Raw genomic sequence first — 25,149 nt, forward strand, 5'->3', positions numbered from 1 at the left:
TCATGAAAGGAATAGGTGAGGTATCTAACCTAATGAGCTCCAAGGCCCGGACAGCAGAGCTGCAGATGATCAACATCAGGACTGATTTCTTCTCATTATGGTTTTTCCGAAGTTTTACCCACTTAGGGCAGACTGGGGGAAAAAAAAGTAAGAAAAATATTACTCTAAATATTGTAAAATAGGGCCCCTATTTATTTTAGCCCCCTGAGTATCCTCCAATTACCCTTTGTTAATGTTTAATTAGTTATTGTCCAGATTCTATTCTCTGGTTATTCAAGATATTAGATTAAAATGAAAGATCATTAACTTATATCATAGAACACATAATATGCCAAGTAGCTAAATGTGACTAGTTTTAGGACCAAGTAAAAAAAAGTTTGGAATAATACATTTTTGATAATTTTATGTTTGATGCTTGATGGCAAAGACTAAATAGAAAAAGAACTCAGATTCAATAATGTTAAATTTTAAGGAAACACTCAACACAAGATAAAAATGGAAATGACATTAAAATAATAGCAATCATATATTAAATATGACACTGTTTAGTTCTCATAACCCACTAAGGTTGATTCTACTATAACCTACATTTACACCTGCTGAATTTGAGGTGCAGAAAGGTTTAAGAACTCAAGTTGAGTGCCATCAGAACTACTTTCAGTTTGAAAAAAGAATGTTAAATCTCTATATCTAAACTATTTCATTATCAGTCACAATAGATGACTACCTAATATGAATAATCTGGCTATTACTGGAAAACACAATAAATATCGAAAAGATGAAATTAGGTTGTGTGATAGTCGTGGTCTGAGTTATGAGCGTATGAAAATAAGAATTTCAGGAAATAACAATTTCAGAACTTTATAGCCAGAATAAAGATCACATGTCCAACTTCCTTATCTTCCAGGTAACAAAGTCAAGTCCTGGAAGAGTACTCAGTGACTTGCCCCTGGTCAAATAGCGAGAGACTTAGAACTAGAATGATAATTAATCTCTGGATTCCTACACCAATACTTCTAATGTATTATAAAACAAAAATGAGATAAAAACTCAAATTCTCAAAGCCAGGGCAAAACAAGAATAAACTTAAATAAACAGAAATTGATATCAAGATGTACCTTAAGAAAAACCTCCATTTCAAGTCCATTTGAGGTGGATAGTTTTGCTTTTAAATGTAGTTTCAAAAGTTGTTATTCTAACTAGATGGATCTTATGTTTTAATGGAGTAATAACACTTGGTGAATAACTTAAAAGAAAAACTATAGGTTACTTACTTTCTTTTAGGTATGATGAGAGACTATGAGTCAAATCATTGGCCTTGAGGAAACAGGAGTCTAGAATATGACAAACATGCTTTGTAGAGGATTTTGCAAACATACACATGATCAAAACAGATCCATTGTGAATGTATCTTCTGGAATAAGGTTGTAAAACATTAGTGAATGGGGCTTATTATATATTTTAAAGTGTTGTCCAGTATTTAAAACAATAGCAGCAATAAGAGCAAGTAAGCTTTTAACTGTCAATGATTTCTTTTCTTTTCTTTTCTTTTTTTAAAAAAAGATTTATTTATTTATTTGACAGAGAGAGAAACAGCAAGAGAGGGAATATAAGCAAGGGGGAGTGGGATAGGGAGAAGCAGACTTCCCACTGGGCAGGGAGACAGATGTGGGGCTCGATCCCAGAACCCTGGGATCATTAACTGAGCTGAAGGCAGATGCTTAACAGCTGAGTTGCCCAGGCACCCCTGTCCCTGATTCTTAGAGTAGTGAAATAGAAGCTTGTTCTATCATTCAATGAACTTATGAAGAATGTTTATTTTTCAAATCATGGAATAGGCAATATACAAAGGTAAAGGGGAAAGAGTTAACAAATCTAGGTAGAGAGGCTCAAACTCACTAGTCATCATAGAATTGCATATTACAATGATGAGGATATACTGCACACACCCATTAGAATGATAGCGGTTAGAAAGAGGTATAATACTGACTCTTGTCAAGAATGTAGGGTGATAAGCCTCTTGTGAAATGTAGGTGGAGGGGCAGCTGGGTGGCTCAGTGGGTTAAAGCCCTGCCTTCGGGTCCTGGGATCGAGCCCCACATCGGGCTCTCTGCTCAGCAAGGAGTCTGCTTCCCTTTCTCTCTCTCTGCCTACCTGTGATCTCTGTCAAATAAATAAATAAAAATCCAAAAAAAAAAAAAAAGGAGATGTAGGTGGAGGTGTAAACTGGTAATAGCTATTCTGGAAAGTAGTCAAATTAAGTTGTATTTACTCTACGACCCATGATTACATTCCTGAGTAAATAATGGAAAGAAATTCTTATATGGTCTATAAAGAGATAAACGAGTATATTTATCCTATTATTATTTGTGATAGTGGGGAGCAGGAAGCAACCTAGGTGTCCATATCTGAGAAAATGGATGACCAAATCTGAGAAAATGGATGACCAATAGGTGGTAGATAAAATCACTGGCATACTGTTTAGCATTAAGAAGCAAGGAACTTGATGTGCATTAAGCCATATAGGCATATCTCAAAAAAGTGCTCAGAGAGGAAAGAGACAGAATGAGAAGGAATGAGAAGTTCAGCACATTGTTTAGATAAATTGTAAAGTGTACACACATACAACAACATGACATTTTACAAGCATATATACATATTTAAAAGCATGTATTAACACATTAGAGTGAATGCTCTGGGGAAAGTAAAGAGGAGTGTGGACTGAAGAAGAGTGGGAATAATGCATCAAAATACAACACAACACCAGAGTAAAAGACAATATAACACTAAAATAAAATATAAGGGCCTTGCTCAACCAAGGTCTAGTAATTATGTAGTATTATTTACTCTGTACCTGAGATGTATTAAAAAGCAGGATCATGTTTATTATTCTAATTCTTTCTATAAGAAAAAGGTTTTCTATGAACACAGTTGAGTGCTAGGGAGTAAACTATTACTAAATTTAAATTAATTTTAACATTAATATTGTGACCCAGCATATGTTACTCACATTATGTGAGTTAACTAACTTCAAAGATGTTGCTTCCTATACAGCTGTAGAGCCTTTGATGTTCTTAAAACTGTAATTTCCCAAGTCTGAATATGATCAGACTCACCTGGAGAGCTTTACCAAAGATACAGATTCCTAGGACGGACTCTTTTTGTTAGTAAGTCAGAATTCCTTAGGGGTGGGCCTGGGAATTTGCTTTTTAATTTTTGGGTGATTCAGTTGCTGCTAGCCTACAGGCATTTAGTACTGATCTAAACCACACTGCAGCTCTCAGTAGTACAGCTGAGTTAACTCCAAGAAATTCTTGCCTCAAAACTAATTAAGTGCCCATGTGTATGACATTAACAGTATATAGTGAACAATATTAATCGAAAAGACATGTTCCTGCCCTACAGACACAAATAACCTCAAATCAAAACCAACTTAGACACTCAGCAAACTAATAGGAACAGTACCTCATTATCTATATTCACCTTATATTTGTGCTCCTGCCCCTGCCTGTTCCAAATAACCCAGAGTGTGTCCCTTCTCTTACTTACTGTGGACTTCCTCTCTGTCCTTGGTTTCATATGTAGCAAACTGGGCCTTCTCCTAAATGGTCTCTTGATGCTTTTATTCACTGTGTCTCAGAATGGCCCAATTTCTTAACTGAAAATGAAAACCTGTTCTTTTTGTCTATAAAAGTATTTTTAACATTTTCCTTCCTTCCTAAACCAAGCCATGACCATACCTTCCTGTTTAACTATATAACTGAACTGTAATAGAGCAATAATATAATGTAAACTCACTCTGGAAATCCAATGACTTTAAAGGTTTCTTATGATCTCTGTATCTCTATAATGCTAGAAAATTAAGATTTATGATGTTCCATAAGTATACACAGCAGCAGCAATCCCACTATCTCACAAATCTTTCCTGAGTAGAAGGTGTACGCTAACAAAGAATGAAGGATAAAGCAACCACTGAGTCAAACTTCAGTTAAACTTTGAACAGAAGCTCTGCTATAACACTTCGTTCCTATGATACATCAGTCAGGACTTAGCTCTTCTCAAAGGAACTATGCCTAGACAGGAGTGGTTTCTAACTGTTAAAAAAAAAAAAAAAAAGTACAAGGAATACCCTTTTAGGGAATTTAAGGAGTTCATTTCCACAAGAGCAAGATCTGGAGCTTTAGACTCCTCTGGGCTTTGTGAGTCTAAAACTCCAGATCTTGCTCTTTTGGAAATGCACTCCTTAAAGTCCCTAAAGGATATTCCTTTTGGAAAAGAAACAGACAGGGGCACTCCTGTTTTCAAACTTAATGTACTTTTTTTTTTTTTAAAGCACATCACAAAGGAATTCTAAAAATTCAAGGAATGGGATGTTTTTCAGCTCCTTAAGCCTCTAGAAAGCATAAAGTTGTAATGGAAAAGGGAAATCAAGCTACCCTTGACTTTTTCCAACAGTAGTAATTAGATATCCCTAGTAATCTATAAAAAGCTCATCTGAAAGAGTGATACCCAGACCTTGTGTGGTTTGATTTTGTAACAACATCTCTTTACTCTCTGCCCCAAAGAGTTAGAGGATGTATCCAAGTTTTCAAATTAATTAAAATCAGTTGTTTTAAGAATTTTGCAGTATTTTTAACTTAATTATAAATATTCTAAGGCAGTAGATCTCGAACAACAGTAGGTTTAAGAATCACTTGGAGTGAGGTGTCAGCTTTGCTAAAAATGTGTAATTTTATTCCTATCTTTAGATAGTTTGCTTGAAAAAGTCTGGCCTGAGACCCAAAAACACTACCATAAAAACAAAACTATAACTAGAAATCTGTGATAAGGACAACAAAACTAAGAAGCTTATTAAAGCTAAAGTTGGGCACCTGGTGGCTCAGTTGATTGAATGTCTGATTCTTGGTTTCAACTCAGGTCATGACCTCAATGGTCATGACACTGAGTCTGGCATTGAGCCCCTGACCAGTCATTGGGCTCCCTGCTTAGCATGGAGCCTGCTGGAGACTCTTTCCCTCTCCCCTTCTCTCCCAACTTGAGTGTGCACACTCTTTTTCTCAAATAAATAGATAAATCTTTAAAAAAAAATAAAAAGCTAAAGTTTTTGTCTATAAAGGGTGAGTAAACTATGTTTCATATCTATACTTTTAATGTGTGCTTTATTTTTATTTTAATTTAACTTCTATCTTCAACTAGGGATTCTTACTCCTTGAAGAATGCTAAAACAATGCACACTCAACAATTCGCTTTTTAAAAAAAATTAAATTACAAATCTTTCTTTAGACTGAACAGATACCATTTAGCATCTTAATGAAGAAATCATTCAGGGACGCCTGGGTGGCTCAGTTGGTTAAGCGGCTGCCTTCGGCTCGGGTCATGATCCCAGCGACCTGGGATCAAGTCCTACATCGGGCTCCATGCTTGGCGGAGAGCCTGTTTCTCCCTCTGCCTCTGCTGCCACTCTGCCTGCCTGTGCTCGCTCTCTCTCTCTCTCTCTGGCAAATAAATAAATAAAATCTTTAAAAAAAAAAAAAGAAAAGAAATCATTCAAAAGTTACAACTATGAGTTTGAGGAAAGGAGTATTAGCACGTGAAAATACACTGATTCACTGACAGAGATACCTAGCCATAAGATACATAGTGTAGGAAAGAAAAACCCTTTTTGCTCCTCCTCATCAGGAAAGTTGATAGCAATAACAATGAGTTCTGCTAAATGACTAACTTCAGAACAGTAAGGGGAAAAAAAGGAGGGGAAAAAACCAAACAAGTCTGGCTGTACCTGGTAGGTTTAGTTCTTCTAATTCAATCACTGAACGATTACTGCTGTAATAGTCCTTCATCAGTTTTTGTAGGTCTTCAGGTGTCCCTGGTTTTGGCTCTGATTTTGCAAGAACATCTGTAATTTTCTTCTAAGACATGAGAAGAAAGGAAAAAAACCCAGGAAGATAGATTTTAGAATGATGTTAGCTTAGAATAGCTAAGAATCCTCTGGTACTTAATTAAACTACACACAGATTTTGGTGATAACTGAGTATGCATGTGAGTTCTAATAGATACACTTGAAAAAACTTGAATACTTTTTGGACACAACTACCGCTTTGAAAAATGAATGGGATATCTAAAAGTCTCTTTGTAACTCTTGGTCTATGGCTTCTAGGAGAACTGAAATTTCTGTAGGAGTCTCCATTAATACGGCATTATTTTCTGTTAAAAGTCAATTAATCTTGTTGCTGTGGAAACCTCTCTTTAATCCTTCGAAGATTTTTATTCCCCAGAGTAGAATTTTGAGAATTTTTTACCTAACTTGGTTTTTAAGGCACTGAGTCTCACTTTGGGTTTCTTGGATTAAGGTAAAACCTGCAGGAGTAATCTGAGCATTGGAGCCCACTGCAAAGGACTGTAGACTCTTGACTGTCAAGTCTTAGGAGAGCGTCTTGAAGTGGCCCCATGGAAAGCAGAACAGGAATAACTTTACAGCATTTATTTTGATTTGAATTTACTTGTGCAGCATTTATTTAGTGCCTGCAATGTACTAGGAGCACACCACTGTTCAGTTAATTTTTACCACAAACTTCTCATTTCCTTCTAATGTTTCACCAAAGATCCACAAAGAGCCACTCCCTACCCCCACCTTTCCACCTCTTTCAACAATATCCTCATTTCTATACCACTGCCAAGAATAATCAAAGTTCTGTCAAATGAATTGACTTTTAAAATATGTCATCAGTAGGCACAGTTTAGTATGACCTCAGCCAAGGCTAAAACTATCTAGCAAGAGTTTTGACCTTGAGCCACCAAGAACTTAACACTCCTGAAGGCCATTAGTGTACAACCTATCAAAGAGAAGTTAAAGTCACTTCTTTAAGGACTTGCCAAACCTCAGCCAATTTGGCATCTCCCATCTTTCTATTTGGCCATTTGTGAGCAAAGAAAACATATGCACACATACTCTGAACTTTCTAAAAGCTTGCTGTTAAGTAATTGGTTTGAATCCATCTTCTTTACTCTAATCCCAATCATATTTCCTCTGCTGAATTCAACAGTAGACCCTGTTGGCAGGGAGAGAATTACACTGATGTTTTCACAACTGTGATGGAAGGTCAAAGAAAACCACACCTTCTCCAAGGTTGAGCCATAAAAAAGTCTGTACAGGAGCAAAAGAGTCTTCCATGCACTCAGAGGCAAGTATTAAAATGTAAGGGGAGACTTTTGCTTTAAATTATGGTTCCAAATTATGGTCAGAAGTGCCATATACTATGGTCATCTGGTTATTATTTTCTTTTTATTAATATTGTAAGTATAAGGTTTAAAAAACTGAAATGGATATGAAAAGAAAGTTGGTAAATTTCTTTCCAGCAGAGCCAGAAGGGCCAGAGGGCAGAGCAGCTTTGGGATCCTTTTAGAATTAGAAATCCATGTCTTCTAACGACAATGAAAACAAAGGTGGATAACAAAGATGTCTGGTGCTCCACAGGATTGAAATAGGAATCAGAAGAATTTATTTTTAGCTCCAACAGAAACACTTAATACTTGTGACCTTAGGAAAGTCACCAAACCTCACTGAATCTTACAATCTCTAAAGTTGGAATTATAACAACTGCCTTATCAAAGTACACTATATAGAAATGTGAGGTAGATCACCTGCAGTTGTAAGAAAATTGTAAGAAAGTATGAATAATACCTTTCTTCTCTTCCTTGTCTTGGTGGCATCTTCTTTTGTTTCCTTTGGTTGTATCAAGAAACATTCTTTAGGCTGTAAAGAGATACAGATGAGGAAATTTTCATGTTAGCATGATGACAGGTCAACTAATGGTAGTAACCCCAGAGTACCTAGGCCATACAGGTATTCTTCGTAGTGTCTTGGTAATATTGTACAGACGGTGATGCTGGAAGACCAACAGGCTCTTAGGCAGGGGCTGGGACGAGGGAATCAAAAAGTGCCAATGAAAAATCAGAAAGTGCCAATGACTTGAGACTGGAAAAATCTTTGAACAAAGGTGAAAATGTGTGAGTGAGTGTATATGTGTGTTTGAAGTGGTGGTGCAGGGTATTAAAGATTGAAGACAGTGGCCAGGTTTATAAAATACAGGCAGAGTAGATGTGATTAAAATTAAGATGTGGTAAGAAAGTCTTTGACTAGAGTGACTGGCATTTGCCATGAACTAGCAATGTGTGAGCTTGTATTTCCAAGTCATTGGTTTACTATTTTGTTATTCATTCCTTTCCTCTTTCAATAAGCATTGAAAAACGGAAACTAAAAAATTACTTACATTTTTATAAAACCAGCTGCACCAAATGCCTTATCTATAGTGACTATAAAATGATGTTTCTGCTGATGTTCTGATAAAAGTCTCAGCACAATGGCATTTTGAGTAATCAGTTTTGCCTATTGCCTTGACCCCTGAGTACCCTATATAGTTTAATGCTATTTTTACCCTGAGTTTTTTTTTTTTAATGTAGAAAAACAGGAGATTTGGATTAAGACCTTGATTTATAAAATAGAATGCCTCAGATTCCTTATTTATTAATCATACACAAGAATATAAAATGTTTCCTGTGCTGGCTCTTTTATGCAACATTTTCAAACAAGTTGCCAAGTAAGATATAAAATATGAGTGAAAACTTATTCTCAGTTTTTCCTGGATTAAGTTTCCATCCCAACTAGAAAGTACTCAGTTTAAGCTGGTAAGCTACTAACTAAAACAATCTTGTCTCTGCTGGCTCTGTTTAAAATGATTATAGATGAAGCTTTCTGTTAAAGTTTGCAGACAGCCTGTGATTAAGAATGCCTATGGTTTGAAGCCATATATATATATATATATATATACTTTTTTCAAGACATGGGGACAGGACCGGCAGTTTCTAGACTCGGTTTCAGTTAGTAGAAAAGCAGATTCAAAGGTTCGGGATTAAAGTAACATGGGAATCTTGAAATTTTAGCTTCTTCTCAGTTAAAACAAAAACCTGCCAAAAGCAATTGCATCATAGCTAAAGAAAAGATATTATGACCTCTCTTATTTTGAAAGTTAAGCTGTCTTGTGGATGCAGATACATGCCAATTTGATGCTGGTACATGCCAATTAGAAACTGGGCCAAGGCCACTAATATGTCACAGAAGCTGCCAGATGGTCATAAGAGTCCAATTACAGGCCAGGCCAACATTCAGTTCATGCTTGTAAGGCAAAGGCCTGGATATGATTAGCAGATCCCTCAAGGCATACTGTAGTATCTTGTCACCAATATCAAGGTTTTTGGGAATTAGATGTAGAAACCTGTTCCATTTTGTTATTTAGCATTTAGGGTGCTCTCTAACAGTATGTTCAATGTGCAAAGTTGTATTTATGTTAGGTTTACAAAGCCAAATAACTCTAACATGACATAAATTAAATCTGGAAATGAGCTCTGTTATAGGGATATGGCCTGTCCAATTCTGGAAGAAAAAAATAAAACGTAATTCTGAATCATGCATAGGAAAAAAGGAACATACTTGATGAACTTGTTTTAGTTAAGATACTGCACGAGTTTAAATGTTAGGTTCAAATTCTTAGATCATTCTAAAGGAAATACAGTATATTATTTGTTTTCTGGGAGCAGTTGCCTTACATGGTTAAGGGTGGATAATAATGAAGAAGCTAAGTTTATGGAGGCAATTTCAACAAAGGTGAGATGGCTTTATGAAAAATACAAAATCCATTTCATTAAAAAGTCCTAAATATAGCCATGTGCCTTACAAATACTGAGGTTTATCTTCAGAGAGACTAGGTAAAAAGATATAGAAGACTCAGGCCAGACTAGCTAACCATTTCTGGAAACCAATTTCAATAGTATATTTCTTTGACAGTTGATAAGAAATTTCTTTTTTTTTTTTTAATTTTACTTTATTTTATTTCTTTTCAGTGTTCCAAAATTCATTGTTTTTCATTTCTCTTCATTTCTTTACACGAAATCTAGTAATTTTTTAAAGCATAGCTTAAATATGTAGTTTAAAAATTTAGAAATATATATGAAAAATTAATCTTTAAGTGAAGCATTTGAGGCATATTCTCAAATCCTTAAAGTGCCAAAAACTATATCCTTTAAGAATGATTCTTCTAGTTAAACATGGCAAACCAACTTCAAAAATGCCACTAAACTAAAAATGAAGGCAACTGAAAAAGGTATAAATTTATAAGGACCACACAATCAGGAGAGAACAATAGTAGTGGAGAGATTTCAACAACATTTTAGAAAATGGAAAATGATTGAAACTGGATGGAAGTGATTTAGCAGAAAGGAAGAGCTAGCACCTAGGTTTCTGGAGAGGTGGAAGCTAATAGTCGGTGAAGTTGTTTGACCTACTGGAGAAAGGGTTTAGTAGTTGGAGACACAAGGTACTACAGACAGTAAAGAGTTTTAAAAGAAGGACTTTGGTTGAAAGTTTATATTTAGAATGATTAGTCTTCTTCCCACCCCTCATTGGCTATATCTCCTGCCCAGAAGCCAAGCAACTATCTGGTTAATGCTTGCTTTCATCTTGATCTTCCTGGCAGCAGACAGAAGGTTTATTCTCTGGAAAGAACAAGAGGACCCAGAAATCTGGCAAAGGAAAAATAGGACACAGGTTGAGACTCACTTCCTTTTCCTAGGCAAATTTCAAATGTCATGAGCCAGGCTTATATATTACATGCAGGAGCCTACTGAATTTTTCTCTGGAAAAATGAAATGGACTAAGAGAGATGCCACAAGAGAGTGACATTTGGTGGGCATAGTAAATACAGCTTGCTATCCTAGTACTCTGCTATGAAGTTCACTAATCAACAAGCCTCACACATGCACAAAATATTCCATCAGCTTTTTAGTGTCTCTTTTTAATATGAATCGACAGCTAAGTGTCCACCATGAGAGCAAATAAACAACAAAAAGATAAAAAGTTCAAAACAATTATAATCAATATTCTCATATAGATAAGGGAAGAATTTCAGCCATGAGACATAAAAGAGAACAAGAAAAATCAGAATAAAAATGTAGGAGGAAGGCTTGAAGATAGAGGAAATCTCTCTAAAAGATGAAAAATGTAAGAATATTAGATAGAAAATCAGCCCAAGAGATTCAACATCCCAATAAAAGGTATTATAAGAGGGACCATAAAAAACACTGGGAAAGGAGTGATCAAAGAAATAACAAAAGAAAAACTTTCCAGAACTGAAGGAAACTTTCTAGAATATGAAACACTAAACTGCATGCCCATTATGTATACAATATAATGAATATTAAAAATATCCACACTGAGGAGCATCATTGTGAAATTTCATATCATGGACAAACAAAAAGGACTAAAAATTTCTGAAAAGGAAAACAATAACTTACAAAATACAAAGATCCAGAAACAGAATTGTGTTGGACCTTGCAGCAGCAATAAGGCAAGTTAGGACTTAATACAACAATGCCTTCAAAATTATGAGTAAAATCTATTTGCAAATGAGACTTTTATACCCAGCCAGACTGTGAGTCAAGTTAAGAGTAAAATAAAGGTATTTTCAGGTATTTTAGGTCTCAAAAAATTGATTTCCCATCCATAGATAGTAAAGACTATATTCCAGCAAAATAAAGGGCTAAATCAAGAAAGAGTAAGATATGGGATTCAGCAAATAAGGAAATACTAATACAGGAGTGTTGAAGGGACAGTAAAGAGAAATCTCAATTGGTCAACACACCAAGAGAATAACCAGCTCAGAGTGGAAAAGGAGTACAGAGGCCTGCAGGGAACAGCAATGAGTGATCTATTTGAGCATATGGAAGATATTATTCATGGACATGTGGAAAAGATATTGGAATATATGGAAAGAATTAACAGTAGGAACACAACAAACTAGGCAAATGAAGAAATGAGGTAATTATTAATGCCATGAAAACAAAGAGTTGTATAAGAAAGGAGGAATGATTATAGCTTTCCCCCCATCAGCAGTGAACAGTAGTTTCATGATATAATCATGAGATACTGATGACTGTTTTAACCAAAATGTGATATTGTGTTAGCAGGGGAATTAGCAGTTAGAGAGGGAATACAGGGTAGATGGGAGAGCTGTGTCCTCATATGCTACCTCAGGAAGTTAAAAGATCATGTCAGGAGCTGATAAAAAAAAAAAAAAGAAAGAAAAAAGAAAAAAAACAGTACAAACTATATATTAGCAAATATGAAAAATAGCTAAAAGCTAAGGGTAGTTTCCTCTGAAGAAAGACTTAGCATGAGAGTAGAAAAGGTGATGCTGTTTTTTTATGAAAATGTTTTAATAGTGTTTGATTATCACTTTGGTAAAAAAAAATTAAATTCCCATTTTACAACAAAAACAAATATGTTCATTGTAAAAATAAAAAAAAAATTAGAACTTTTTTTTAGTTTCTTTTGGGTTTAGTCAAAAATTATTTAGTACATACCCATCAAAATGCCTCAAATTAAACAGTGATAATTCCAAATATTTACAAGGATATAAAGCAACCAAAACTATTATACGTGGATGGTGGGAGTACAAAAATGGTACACTGGTTTTGGAAAAAAGTCTGTCAGTTTTTAGAAAACTAAACAAGACTCAGCAATTCTACCCCTATGCATTTACTCAAGAGAAATAAAAATGTCTGTTCACAAAAAGACATGTATGTGAATGTTCATGGCAGATTTATTCATAATAGCTCCAAACAGGAAGTAGCCTCAGGTATCCATCAATAGAATAATAGATAAACTGGGGAGTACTCATATAACTGAGTATTATGAAGTGTTAAGAACTGAATTGTACCCCCTCTCTCCCATTCATATTTTGGAGTCCCAACCCTCAATGTGATTGTATTTGGAGACTGGGACTTTAAAGAGGTTGTAAAAGTTAAAGAAGGTCCTAAGGGTGGGGTCCTAATCCAATAGGACTGGTGTTTTTATATGAGGAGGAAGAGACACCAAGGAGACACACACAGCAGAAAGACCACGCAAGGACACAGTGAGAAACTGGCTATCTGTAAGCCAAGGAGAGAGGCCTTGGGAGAAACCAAACCTGTTGACACTTTGATCTCGGACTTCTAGTCTCCAGAACTGCGAGAAATAAATTTCTGTTGTTTAAGCTACCCAGTCTGTGGTATTTTGTTATGGCAGCCTGGACAGACTAACGTGCTTAGCGATGGAAAAAAAAAAAAAAAAAAAAAAAAAAAGAATCACTATACATCAACAGGATGAACCTAAAAAACACTGCACTGAATAAAAGCCTTGAATGAAAGAGCATATCCTACATGATTTCATTTACATGACATCAGAACAGTGGTTGGCTCTGGAGCATGGAGTCTGGAATAGCGATTTGGAACTGGCATGAAAGGATTTTTGGGGTGACAGTAATGTTCTTTAAAAATTTATTTATTTATTTTCAGCATAACAGTATTCATTATTTTTGCACCACACCCAGTGCTCCATGCAATCCGTGCCCTCTATAATACCCACCACCTGGTACCCCAACCTCCCACCCCCCGCCACTTCAAACCCATTGTTTTTCAGAGTCCACAGTCTCTCATGGTTCACCTCCCCTTCCAATTTCCCCCAACTCCCTTCTCCTCTCTAAATTTTATCAATTTGTCAAAACTCTGTGAATGGTACCTTTGACATTTATGCATTTGATTGCATATCAACTTCACCTCGAAAGGAAAAAAGAAAATCTTTAAATACTGAACTTCACTTAATGATATACATCCTGAAATGTCTGGGAGGAGTGTACTGATTTTGCCAATTATTTTGAAATGTGGCAAAAATTAGGTGATTGATGGATGAATAGTGTTTCTGAACACACTGTAAAATTTTGGACTTTGAGGACATTGAGGGTGAGTGCTGGCAGAAAGTAAGGAAAATCTTATCAGAAACTGGGGGGGAAGAGAATCTTTGTTATGTGGTGGTACAAAGTTTAGCAATACTGTTGTCTGCAGGCATGTGGAAAATAGAAAATGTGTCTAATGTTATGGGTAATCCAATGAAGGAGATTCAAATAGTGTTGAGGGTGTCACCAACTTTCTTCTATGGCTTACAGTAAAATGGAAAAGGAAGAAGTTAAATTGAAAAAAGGACTATCAAAGAAGTCAAGGTATATGCGTGCAAATCCATCAACACCTCAGAAAGAACAAAGGTGGTACCTCAGAGTACTATTCGGTTACACAAGAGCTCTTTAAAGAAATTAAAAGTGTGTCTCACAGATTCTCTCAAACATGCCCTAGGAAGCTTAAGAAGTACTGTTTCTCCATTATCTAAGCAGGCATCCATGGAAGAGAAAACTTTATCTGGAAAAGATTTGTGGGGGTGACTTCTGCTCAATGAAGTAACCCCAATAAGAACCACAGAAGGCCTACAAAATTCTTCAAGGTGTTATATATTCAGAAATACCTCTAGTTTGAGCTGAAAAGGTGAGAGATGAAATACAATGAGGAAAAGTCATTGAACCCTGAGAATTCTACTGTCAAGAAGCAGGCTGAAAGAACTGTTCATTGTAAATACAAGCTACGTCTCATTTAAAAAAAAAAAAAAAAAAAGAAGGATGACTCAGAGGGCAACACGAGGAACCCAAAAGCATAGCGGAGAACCATGGAATGACCTCGGGAACCTGGGCCTTAACACTTAATAAAGAAACTCTCAACATTTTCAAATGCTGTAGGACGAATGGCTCCTTATGCTAATTACTTGAGTAGAATTGTCTCTAAAAGTTAGTCTATGCTTGTATTTGTTTCCCAGGCTGAGAAGAAATGTACTCAAGGAGCTATACTTAAGGAACTAAAACCGAGGACCCTCAAATGCCCCTGAACCTGATTAGAAAATGAAATTTTAAGCACTGAGCTCATGCTGTAAAAGGAAGGGACTTTTGCTTTCCTTGGGAGGGGTGAATATACTATGCATATGGGAGGGATAAATTCCTGGGGACCAGAGGGCAGACCAAGGAAGCTAGATTCTAGAATAGCTATCAATGATCTCCAGGTATTCATACTCACCTTTTGAATTACTGACTCGATTCCTTTTTTTTTTTTTTAAGATTTATTTATTTATTTGAGAGAGATAAAGAGAGAGAGAGAGGAAAGGGTGGAGGGAGAGGAAGAGAGAAACTTAAGCAGATGCTATGCTGAGTGCGGAGCCTGTCGCAGGCCTTGATTTCAGACCCTGAGACCAATACCTGGCTGAAACCAAGACTTGGATGCTTAACTGACTGAGCCACCCAGGTGTCCCAAGAATAATCTTAAAGATGAAGAGTGGGAGAAATATGAAATTATCAGTGCTCAAATAAATTAATATTAAGAAAATATAATTGTTGAGAAAGGTGACTAAAGAGGGAAAAGAATAAGCACTCTTACTGAGGAGTCCTTTATGATCTGAGGAGCTAAGCAAAAGGCTACCTTAAAAAAAAGATGCCCAGTGTGGTTTCTGAGGGAGAGAGGATGGGTCACGGAACCATGGCTATTGACCTCATGGAGCCATCAATGAAAAGTCACAAAACCCCTCGTAAGGAATTATATTCTGGGAACCATAATTACAAAATCACTAGGGTTGGCTCTGAAGTGACTGATGTTGAGAAGGGAAGAGGGTGATGCAATCTCTAGAAGTAGGGAATTCATCATCTTTTTGGAAGCAATATCTGGAAAAAAAGAAGTATTGGCAAATCTTTATACTTACATTATTAAGGAGGCCAAAGATGATTATTTAGATGTGAAATGGTTGCTAGAGATGATGTAGTTGTATGGGTAAAAAACTTTTATAAAGTTATAAATCTGCTGCTTGAAAATACTGAACAGATGAGAGGCATGGACTCAGTAATAGAAATGTGAGGCCCAGCTATGGCAAAAGAGGGAACTCGATCTAACCCAATATATATACTCACCTGTTGATATTTAAGGCTAAATGCATATTATATCAGGTGGCATAATGCCAGGAAGTTCCTATAAAAGTATAAAAAACCCCTTAAAGAACAGCAAAGCAGGGCACCTGCATGGCTCAGTTGGCTAAATGTCTGCCTTTGGCTCAGGTCATGATCCCAGGGTCATGTATGGGATCAGTATGGGATCAAGCCCCCATACTAGGCTCCCCACTCAGTGGGTAGTCTGCTTCTCCTTCTCCCTCTGCATGCTCCCTCCTCGCTTGTGCATGCACTCTTTCTCTCAAGTAAATAAATAAAATCTTTAAAAAACAAGGAAGAGTAAAACAATGAAACAAGTTTGAAAAAAATTCAAAACTTAAATATAGCACAAAATAATTTCTCTTTTCTTTTGTTTTGAGCCAGGGTAAAAATATAATAAGTTACCATTAAAAAACAAATACTCTGTTACATCTGTCAAATGAATCAAGTGGCTAGCACTGTGCTAGGTACTACAGGGACAAGGAAGACCTTGTCCGCCAGTCGCTTATGAACAAGTTGATTCTCAAGCTCTATGTATGTAAACAACTCTAGAAGGATTCGCAAGGTCAGCCTGCCAATAAGAAGGTCATCCTTAGGGTGGTCAGATGATTTCCAGGGGAGAAGAGTAGCTGGAGAGAGAGAGGATGGGAACCCACAGAGGAGCAAGAAGGGCTATTTGGGCAGTCAAGGGCAGTGGAAGAGAGATCCCAACTCAATCAAGGGTGGGGGGGTTGGAAGAAGGACACTGGGTCACCAGAGTCTAAGAAACTCCTGTGGGTAGTAGGTGGCTTACAAGTGGAGACACAAAGGGCTGAGAAGGGAAGAGTAGTGAAAAAACTAGAATCCTGGTATAATCATCTAATCTTTCATTTCACAAATAATGCCAATTGAGGGTGAGGTTCTGTGCTAGGTGTTGTGGAGATGCACAGTTAAACTCTGTCCTGGAGGTATACAGCCTGGTATGGGAACCAGGAGCAAGATGAAGAGCACTCATATGAGGCAGTGGGGAACAAGAAGTTTTCACTGAGTTCTCTGGCTAGAGAAATTAGGACAGACTTGGAGAAAGGGGTTAGGGCATTTGGTCTACCTAAAACTTGGGTTCTTTAAAGTAATTTGGTAGTTAAGGACATTAGAGTGTGGTTAAAATGAGCACTACAATCTTAAACTTTTGTAATTTTTTTTTTCTTGGTAGAAAATAGCAACAGCATGGGACCAAAAAAGCACATGAAGACATGTTGAATCCAATTTTCCTAAATTGAAAGAGAAGGGACAGGTAAAAAAGGGACAGATGAAAAGCAGCAGCATCCTCAGCTCCTGGCTCACAGCCAGCCAAGTGGGACACGACTCCCATGTCTGTGAACCTCAGATAATTTGTAAAACAGGGTACTCCCTACCTCACAGGGCATAAGGTATTCCCTACTTCATAGGATCATTTAAGTCATTGTGTCTTGCACATTGCTTATGGAGAGTGCTCAGTATATGGCATTTACTATTGTTCAAACATAAGTTGAAAAAGATAGGTGAATGCTCAAGAAATGGGGAATGTATTTCGCTTTCTCCTCTCCCACTTTTCCCTCTTCTTCCTATGATTCTCTGACATTTATCTAACTTGATGGTTGTAAGAAAAGAAGAGCCAAGGAAGAAGGAGCTTAAAAAAGGTAAAATTTAGCAATGTGGACAAAAAGACCATAAAAAGAAGTAAAGGCAGAGACTTGGGCAAATTTAATTTTTCTTTAGTGAGTCTTGAAAAAGTAAGGAACTAGCAAGAAGAAAATCAAGAAAGAAAGTAAGGAAAAAGAAAGCCCATGGGGGTCTAAAGAAAGATACTTGGAAATAGAGGCCAGAGTCAAAGAAGGCATGACTATGGCGTGGTCAGTAGGATAAGCAAAGGTAAAATTAAATTCCATGTTGGTGAAATAAATCAAAAGGCTAAGGATGTTAACCTGTAGGCTTTCTGACGGAATGGCTGAAATTAAAACTGAGGAGGGAGTCTGGGAAGATGGCAGAGTAAGAGGATCCTAAGCTCACCTCATTCCATGGATACACACCCAAGTAGCAGCCACATCAGTGCAATGAACAAAAAAAAATGACCCAGAGAAAGATTAAAATCACACCATGCACCTTTTCTGACTACAATGGTATGAAACCAGAAATCAATTACAAGAAAAAACACAAATACATGAAGCTTATGTAACATGCTACGAAACAATGAATGGGTCAACCAAGAAATCAAAAAGGAAATAAAAAAATAAAGGGAAACAAACGAAAATGACAACACAACCATTGGCAATCTTTGGGATGGAGCAAAACTATTGAAAAGGGAAGATTATAGCAATATAGGCCTTCCCTAATAAGCAAGAAGAATTCCAAATAAACAACCTAACCTTAGACCTAAAGGAGAAAGAAAAACAAAAAACAAAAAAATAAAGCTTAAAGCCAGTAGAAGGAAGGAAGTAAAGATTAGGACAGAAATAAATGAAATAAAGACTAAGAAAACAACAGAACAGATCAATAAACCCAGGGTTGGTTATTTGAAAAGATCCAACAAAATTGATAAACCATTAGCCAAACTCGTCAAAAACAAAAGAGAGAACTCAAATCAAGTCAGAAATGAAAGAGGAGAAATAACTGACATGACAGAAATACAAAGGGTTATAAGAAATTATTATGAAAAATTATATACCAACAAATTGGACAACCTAGAAGAAATGGATAAATTCTGAGGAACATATAACTTCCCAAAACTGAATCAGGAAGAAATAGAAAATCTGAACAGACTGATTACTGGCAATGAATTCAAATTAGTAATAAAAAAACTCCCAACAAACAAAAGTCCTGGACCAGATGGCTTCACAGGTGAATTCTACCAAACATTTACAGAAGAGTTAATACCCTTTCTTCTCAAACTGTTCCAAAAGCTACAAGAGGAAGGAATACGTCCAAATTCATTCCATGAGACCAGCATTACTGGGATACCAGAACCTGGTAAAGACACTACAAAAAAAGAGAACTGTTGGCAAATATCTCTGATGAACATAGATGCCAAAATCCTCAACAAAATATTAGTAAATGGAATCCAACAGTACATTTAAAAAAATGACTCACCACAACCAAGTGGGATTTATTCCTGGGATGCAGGGTGGTTCAGTATTCTCAAATCAATGAATGTGATATATCACATCAACAAGAGAAAGGATAAAAACCATCTGATCATTTCTACAGATGCAGAAAAAGCTTTTGACAAAGTACAACTACCCATTCATGATAAAAAACTCTCACCAAAGTAGGCTTAGAGGGAAGATACCTCAACATAATAAAGCCCATATAAGAAAAACCTGCAGCTAACATCATACTCAATTGTGAAAAACTGGGAGTTTTCTTCTAAGATCAGGAACAAGACAAGGATATTTACTCTCACCACTTTTATTCAACATAGCACTGGAAGTCCTAGCCACAGCAATCAGACAAGAAAAGAAAGAGATATCCAAATTGGTAAGGGAAATTTCACTATTTGCAGGTGACATGATACTCTATATAGAAAACCTGAAAGACTCCACCAAAAAACTACTATAATGGACAAATGAATTCAGTAAAGTAGCAGGATACTAAAGTAATATACAAAAATCTATTGCATTTCTATACAACACTAATGAAGTAGCAGAAAGAGAAAATAAGGAAACAATCTCATTTACAATTTCACCAAAAATAATAAAATACCTAGGAATAAACTTAACGAAGGAGGTGAAAGACTTGTACTCTCAAAACTATAAAACACCGATAAAAGAAATTGAAGATGGCACAAATGGTAAGATATTCCATATTCATGGATTAGGAGAACAAATTATTAAAATTTCTGTATTATCCAAATCAATCTACAGATTTAATGCAATCCCTATCAAAATACCAACATTTTCTACAAAACTAGAACAAATAATCCTAAATATGTATGGAACCACAAAAGACCCTGAATAACCAAAGCAATCTTGAAAAAGAACAAAATTGGAGACACTGCAATAGCAGATTTCAAGACATATTACAAAGCTATAGTAATCAAAATGGTATGGTACTGGCACAAAAACAGTAGATGAATGGAGGAAAATACAGAGCCCAGAAATAAACCTATGTTTTTATGGTCAATTAATCTATGACACAGGAGGCAAGAATATGCAATGGGAAAAAGACAGTCTCTTTAACAAATGGTGTTGGGAAAACTGGACAGTTATCTGACAAAGAATTAAAATCTGACCACCTTTTTAATCGATACACAAAAATAAACACAAAAGGGATTAAAGACCTAAATATGAGACTTGAAAGCCCAAGATTCTTAGAGGAAAACAGACAGTTATCTCTTTGACCTCAGCTACAGAAACATTTTTCTAGATATGTCTCCTTTGGGTAGGGGAACAAAAGCAAAATCAAACTATTGGGACTAAATCAAAATAAAAAGCTTTTGCATAGAGAAGCAAATCATCAACAAAACAAAAAGACACCCAACTGAATGGAGATGTTTGAAAATGATATATCCAATAAAAAGTTAATATTCAAAATATATAAATAACTTATGCAAACTCATCACCAAAAACCCAAATAATCCAAGTAAAAATGGGCAGAGGATATAAATGGACATTTTTCCAAAGTAGACATACAGAGATGGTCAGGAGACACATGAAAAGATGCTCAGTATCACCAATAATCAGGAAACTCTAAGTCAAAACCACAATGAGATATCCCCTGACATCTGTTAGAATGGCTAAAATAAAACACAAGAAATAACAAGTGTTGATGAAGATGTGGAGAAAAAGGAACCCTCCTGTTACCGTTGGTGAGAATGCAAGCTGGTGCAGCCACTGTGAAAAACAGTATGGATGTTTCTTAAAAAGTTAAAAACAGGGGCGCCTGGGTGGCTTAGTGGGTTAAGCCACTGCCTTCGGCTCAGGTCATGATCTCAGGGTCTTGGGATCGAGTCCCGCATTGGGCTCTCTGCTCAGAGGGAGCCTGCTTCCTCCTCTCTGTCTGCCTCTCTGTCTACTTGTGATTTCTCTCTGTCAAATGGATAAATAAAATCTTAAAAAAAAAAAAAAAGTTAAAAACAGGGGTGCCTGGGTGGCTTGGTGGGTTAAGCCGCTGCCTTCGGCTCAGGTCACGATATCGGGGTCCTGGGATTGAGTCCCGCATCGGGCTCCCTGCTCGGCAGGGAGCCTGCTTCCCTTCCTCTCTCTCTGCCTGCCTCTATGCCTGCTTGTGATCTCTCTCTGTCAAATAAATAAATAAATAAAATCTTAAAAAAAAAAGTTAAAAACAGAGTTACCGTATATTCCAGTAATTCTACTGGGTTTATCAAAACAAAAACACTAATTCAAAAAGTTATATCTGCAGCATTATGTATAGCCACCAAGATATGGAAGCAACCTAAGTGTCCATCCATAGATGAATGGAAAAAGGACATGTCTCTCTCTCTCTCTCTCTCTCACACACACACACACACACAGACACACACACAAAGACACACAAAGACACATACACAGACACACAGACACACACACAAAACGTAATATAACTCAGCCATAAAAAAGAATGAAATCTTGCCATTTGTAACAACATGGATGGACCTGGAGGGTATAATGTTAAGTGAAATAAGCCAGCCAGGGAAAGACAAATACCATATGATTTCACTCATATATAGAATTTAAGAAACAAAGCAAAGGAACAAAGGGCGAAAAAAGAGACAAGCCAAAAACAAACTCTTAACTATAGAGAATAAACTGGTGGTTGCCAAAGGGGAGATGAGTGGGGGAAAGGGTAAAATAGGTAAAGGGGATTAAGAGTACACTTATGTGTACTCTTATGGTGTACTCTCATGTACTTTCATGGTGAGCAGTAAGTAATGCATAGAATTGTTGAATCATTATACTGTACACATGAAATTAATAGAACACTGTTAATTATAGTTGAATTAAAAATGTAAAATAAAATAATAGCAAAAAGAAAAAAACAAAACGTAAAACTGATATGCAGCTTTGGAGCAAAATATTTAATGGCTGGAGAGAAACTGAGGTGATTACATATTAAATATGTGTATCTTTCTGTAGTCCTCTATCCCAACAGGAAAAAATAACAAAATAAAGAAGATGAAGTGTTATTTACTATAGTAATCATCGCTTTGGTGCTTACTCTTTGCCAACCACTGTTTGAAGTGCTTAACAAGTATTAGCTATCTATCTATCTATCTATCTGAGAGAAAGAGAGCAAGCACAAGAACAGGGAGCGCCAGAAAGGGAGTAGCAGGGTCCTTGCTGAGCAAGGATCCTGATGTGGAACTTGATCCCAGGACCCTGGGATCATGATTTGAGCCAAAGGCAGATGCATAATCCACTGAGTCCCCCAGGTATCCCAAGTATTAGCCATTTAATCTCTACTGCAAATCTGTGAAGGAAATATACTTATTATCATCATTTTACCAATGAGGAGACAGAGGCACAGAGAGTTTAACTTGCTCAAGGTTGCACTACTTGTTGGTAAACTGATTCTCATAATTATCCTGAGCCTAGTTACAAACTGGGTAGAGTCACCCTCTCATGGGAATGAGTTTAGGGCCACTTATAACAATAATAAGACCACAGATCACTGCTATGAAGAAGATAATAATTTTAATTGACAGTAGGTAATCCTTTTAAAAAAATCACACATGGTTACCAATCAGGTTTGAGGGATACATAATATGAAAGGGCTGCAAATGGATGTGAGTGGCCAGTAGAAAGATTAAGAAGGAAAGAAAAGGTTCTAAGTCCAGGAAGCAAAGTGTATCAAATGACTTTTGGTAATACTGAAGGTAGAAGTCTCGTGATAAATATTCGTACAGTGGACCACGACTCATGTTAGGTAGACATGAGACCCTTAGAGTCTGCTGGCATGGTGCTGTAATCACGCAGTGGTATGATAAGTAATTTTACATATCTTTATACTATTTTTCTTTTCCTAGGAACTGTAGCAAACAGTGTACTACTGGATCTTTGGTAAAGATGTGGTACAAGAATCTAAGATAACTTTATTATAAAATACATGTATATTGGAAAAAAATATTAGGGGGGAAATAGACCTTGCTTATCATCAATGAAGCATGTTTTTTCCCAAGGAAAGAGGATAAAAAGCTTCCTTCAAAGTCCACCAACAACTGATGTTAAAGAACAGGGAACGGTATAGAGGAGTAGAAGCTGATTCCAGAATTTAACAGTTGTGACTCCTACAGTACTGTCACCTGTTTGGTCTTCTTTGACAGGGCTGGTACTGGAGCTGTCTCCTGCTGCATTTCTGGGTCTCCTCCTCCTTCACCACCTGATGCTTCTACAAAATATAAAGTTTAAAAATTAGAAAAGCATCTCTCTCTCCTTCTTTCTCCCATTGCTAGTACAAACTTGGTACCACCTCTCTAGAAAGCTCTATGCCTTGATTCAGTAATTCTACCTCTAAGAATCTGAATTCAAGGAAACAATCCAAAATATAGAAATTTAAGCACCAAGATGTCAGTCTAATTCATAAAACTGCAAAACTGAAGATTATCTAGATGTCTTACTTTTGAGAATGTTTAATTATGCAGCACCTAAACTGATTTTACAGATATTAAACTCCTCATTTTCAGATAAGAAAACTGCTGTTTAGAGGGGTAAGGCAATTTGCCCCAGGTTACACACCTGGAAACCCCAATCTATTTGAGTCCAAAGTCTTCTCCACAAATGATACTGCCTGACCTGAAAAACAATAGCTCTTGACACCTATATGCTAGCCCGAGGGGGAATGTTAAGAAATGGTGACAAAAAGATTATAGATCATGAGAAACAATTATTTTGAATTTCTAAAATCTTTCAACAATGGAAAAAAAAATTCTTACTCTAAGAGTCAGGAAAAATCAAAGTTTTAGGTTTTTCTGTCTATAAAGCTCTCTTGAAGAAACACAGCAACCACAGTCTCTTCCCATAATGCCATACTGCCTTCCAGATTTTAGTGGTTGCTTTCCTTATCTGTCTATCTATCTATCTATGCTTCAGATCCCTATTGCTTTTTCTTAATTTAAATTTTAGTTAGTGAACATACAGTGCAATATTGGTTTCTGGAGTAGAATTCAATGATTCATCACTTATGTACAACACCCAGCACTCATCACAGCAAGTGCCCTCCTTAATACCCACCACCCATCTAGCTTATCCCCCACCCAACTCCCCCATCAACACTGTTTGTTCTCTATAGTTAAGAGTCTCTTACAGTGTATTTCCCTCTCTCCCTCCCCCTTTTTTTTTTCTTTCTCTCCTTCCCATATGTTCATCTGTTTTCTTTCTTAAGTTCCACATATGAGTGAGATCGCCTGGTATTTGTCTCTGACATTTCACTTAGCATAGTACTTTCCAGCTCCATCCAGGTCTTGCAAATGGCAAGATTTCATTTTTTTTTTTTAAGATTTCATTTTTTTTGATGGCTGAGTATTATTCCATATTGTGTGTGTGTGTGTGTGTGTGTGTTTGTTTGTGTGTGTGTGTATACACACACTCCACCTCTTCTTTATCCATTCATCAGTTGATGGACACTTGGGCTCTCTCCATAGTCTGGCTATTATTGATAATGCTGCTATAAACATCGGGGTGCATGTACCCCTTTGAATCTGTATTTTTTATCCTTTAGGTAATATTTCATAGTGCAATTGTCAGATTATAGGATAGTTCTATTTTTAAATTTTTGAGGAGTCTCCATAGTGTCTTCCAGAGTGGCTGTACCAGTTTGCATTCCCACCAACAGTGCAAGAGGGTTCCCCTTTCTCTGCAACCTCGCCAACACCTGTTGTTTCTTGTGTTGTTAATTTTAGCCATTCTGACAGGTGTGAAGTGGTATCTCAGCATGGTTTTGATTTGTATTTCTTTGATCATGAGTGATTTGAACATTTTTTTCATGTGTTGGTTAGCTATCTGGATGTCTTCTTTGAAAAGATGTCTATTCATGTCTTCTGTCTATTTTTTCTTTCTTTTTAAAAAGATTTTATTTATTTGTTTGACAGAGATCACAAGTCGGCAGAGAGGCAGAGGGGGAGGCAAGTTCCCCGCTGAGCAGGAAGCTGGTTGCAGGACTCAATCCCAGGACCCTGGGATCAAGACCTGAACCAAAAGCAGAGGCTTTAACCCACTGAGACACCCAGGTGCCCCTTCTGCCCATTTATTAACTGGATTGTTTTTTGGGTGTTCAGTTTGATAAGTTCTTTATAGATTTTGGATACTAACCCTTTATCAAA

At 36.6% G+C, this 25,149-nt stretch overlaps 1 protein-coding gene across 5 annotated transcripts in view; it reads right to left on the minus strand.

Annotated features, from left to right (window-relative positions):
• CMSS1 (cms1 ribosomal small subunit homolog) overlaps positions 1-25,149 on the minus strand; it is a 383,625-nt gene that overhangs the window by 13,183 nt on the left and 345,293 nt on the right. For all 5 annotated transcript variants that reach the window (XM_059164361.1, XM_059164362.1, XM_059164364.1 and 2 more), the window contains 5 exons: positions 23,134-23,219; positions 7,682-7,753; positions 5,780-5,909; positions 1,275-1,334; positions 30-132 (listed from right to left, as the gene is read on the minus strand). In XM_059164361.1, the coding sequence (XP_059020344.1) occupies positions 30-132; positions 1,275-1,334; positions 5,780-5,909; positions 7,682-7,753; positions 23,134-23,219 (451 nt within the window). The remainder of the gene's footprint in view (positions 1-29; positions 133-1,274; positions 1,335-5,779; positions 5,910-7,681; positions 7,754-23,133; positions 23,220-25,149) is intronic.

This window comes from Mustela lutreola, chromosome 2 (assembly GCF_030435805.1).
Source record: "Mustela lutreola isolate mMusLut2 chromosome 2, mMusLut2.pri, whole genome shotgun sequence".
Lineage (NCBI taxonomy): Eukaryota > Metazoa > Chordata > Mammalia > Carnivora > Mustelidae > Mustela > Mustela lutreola.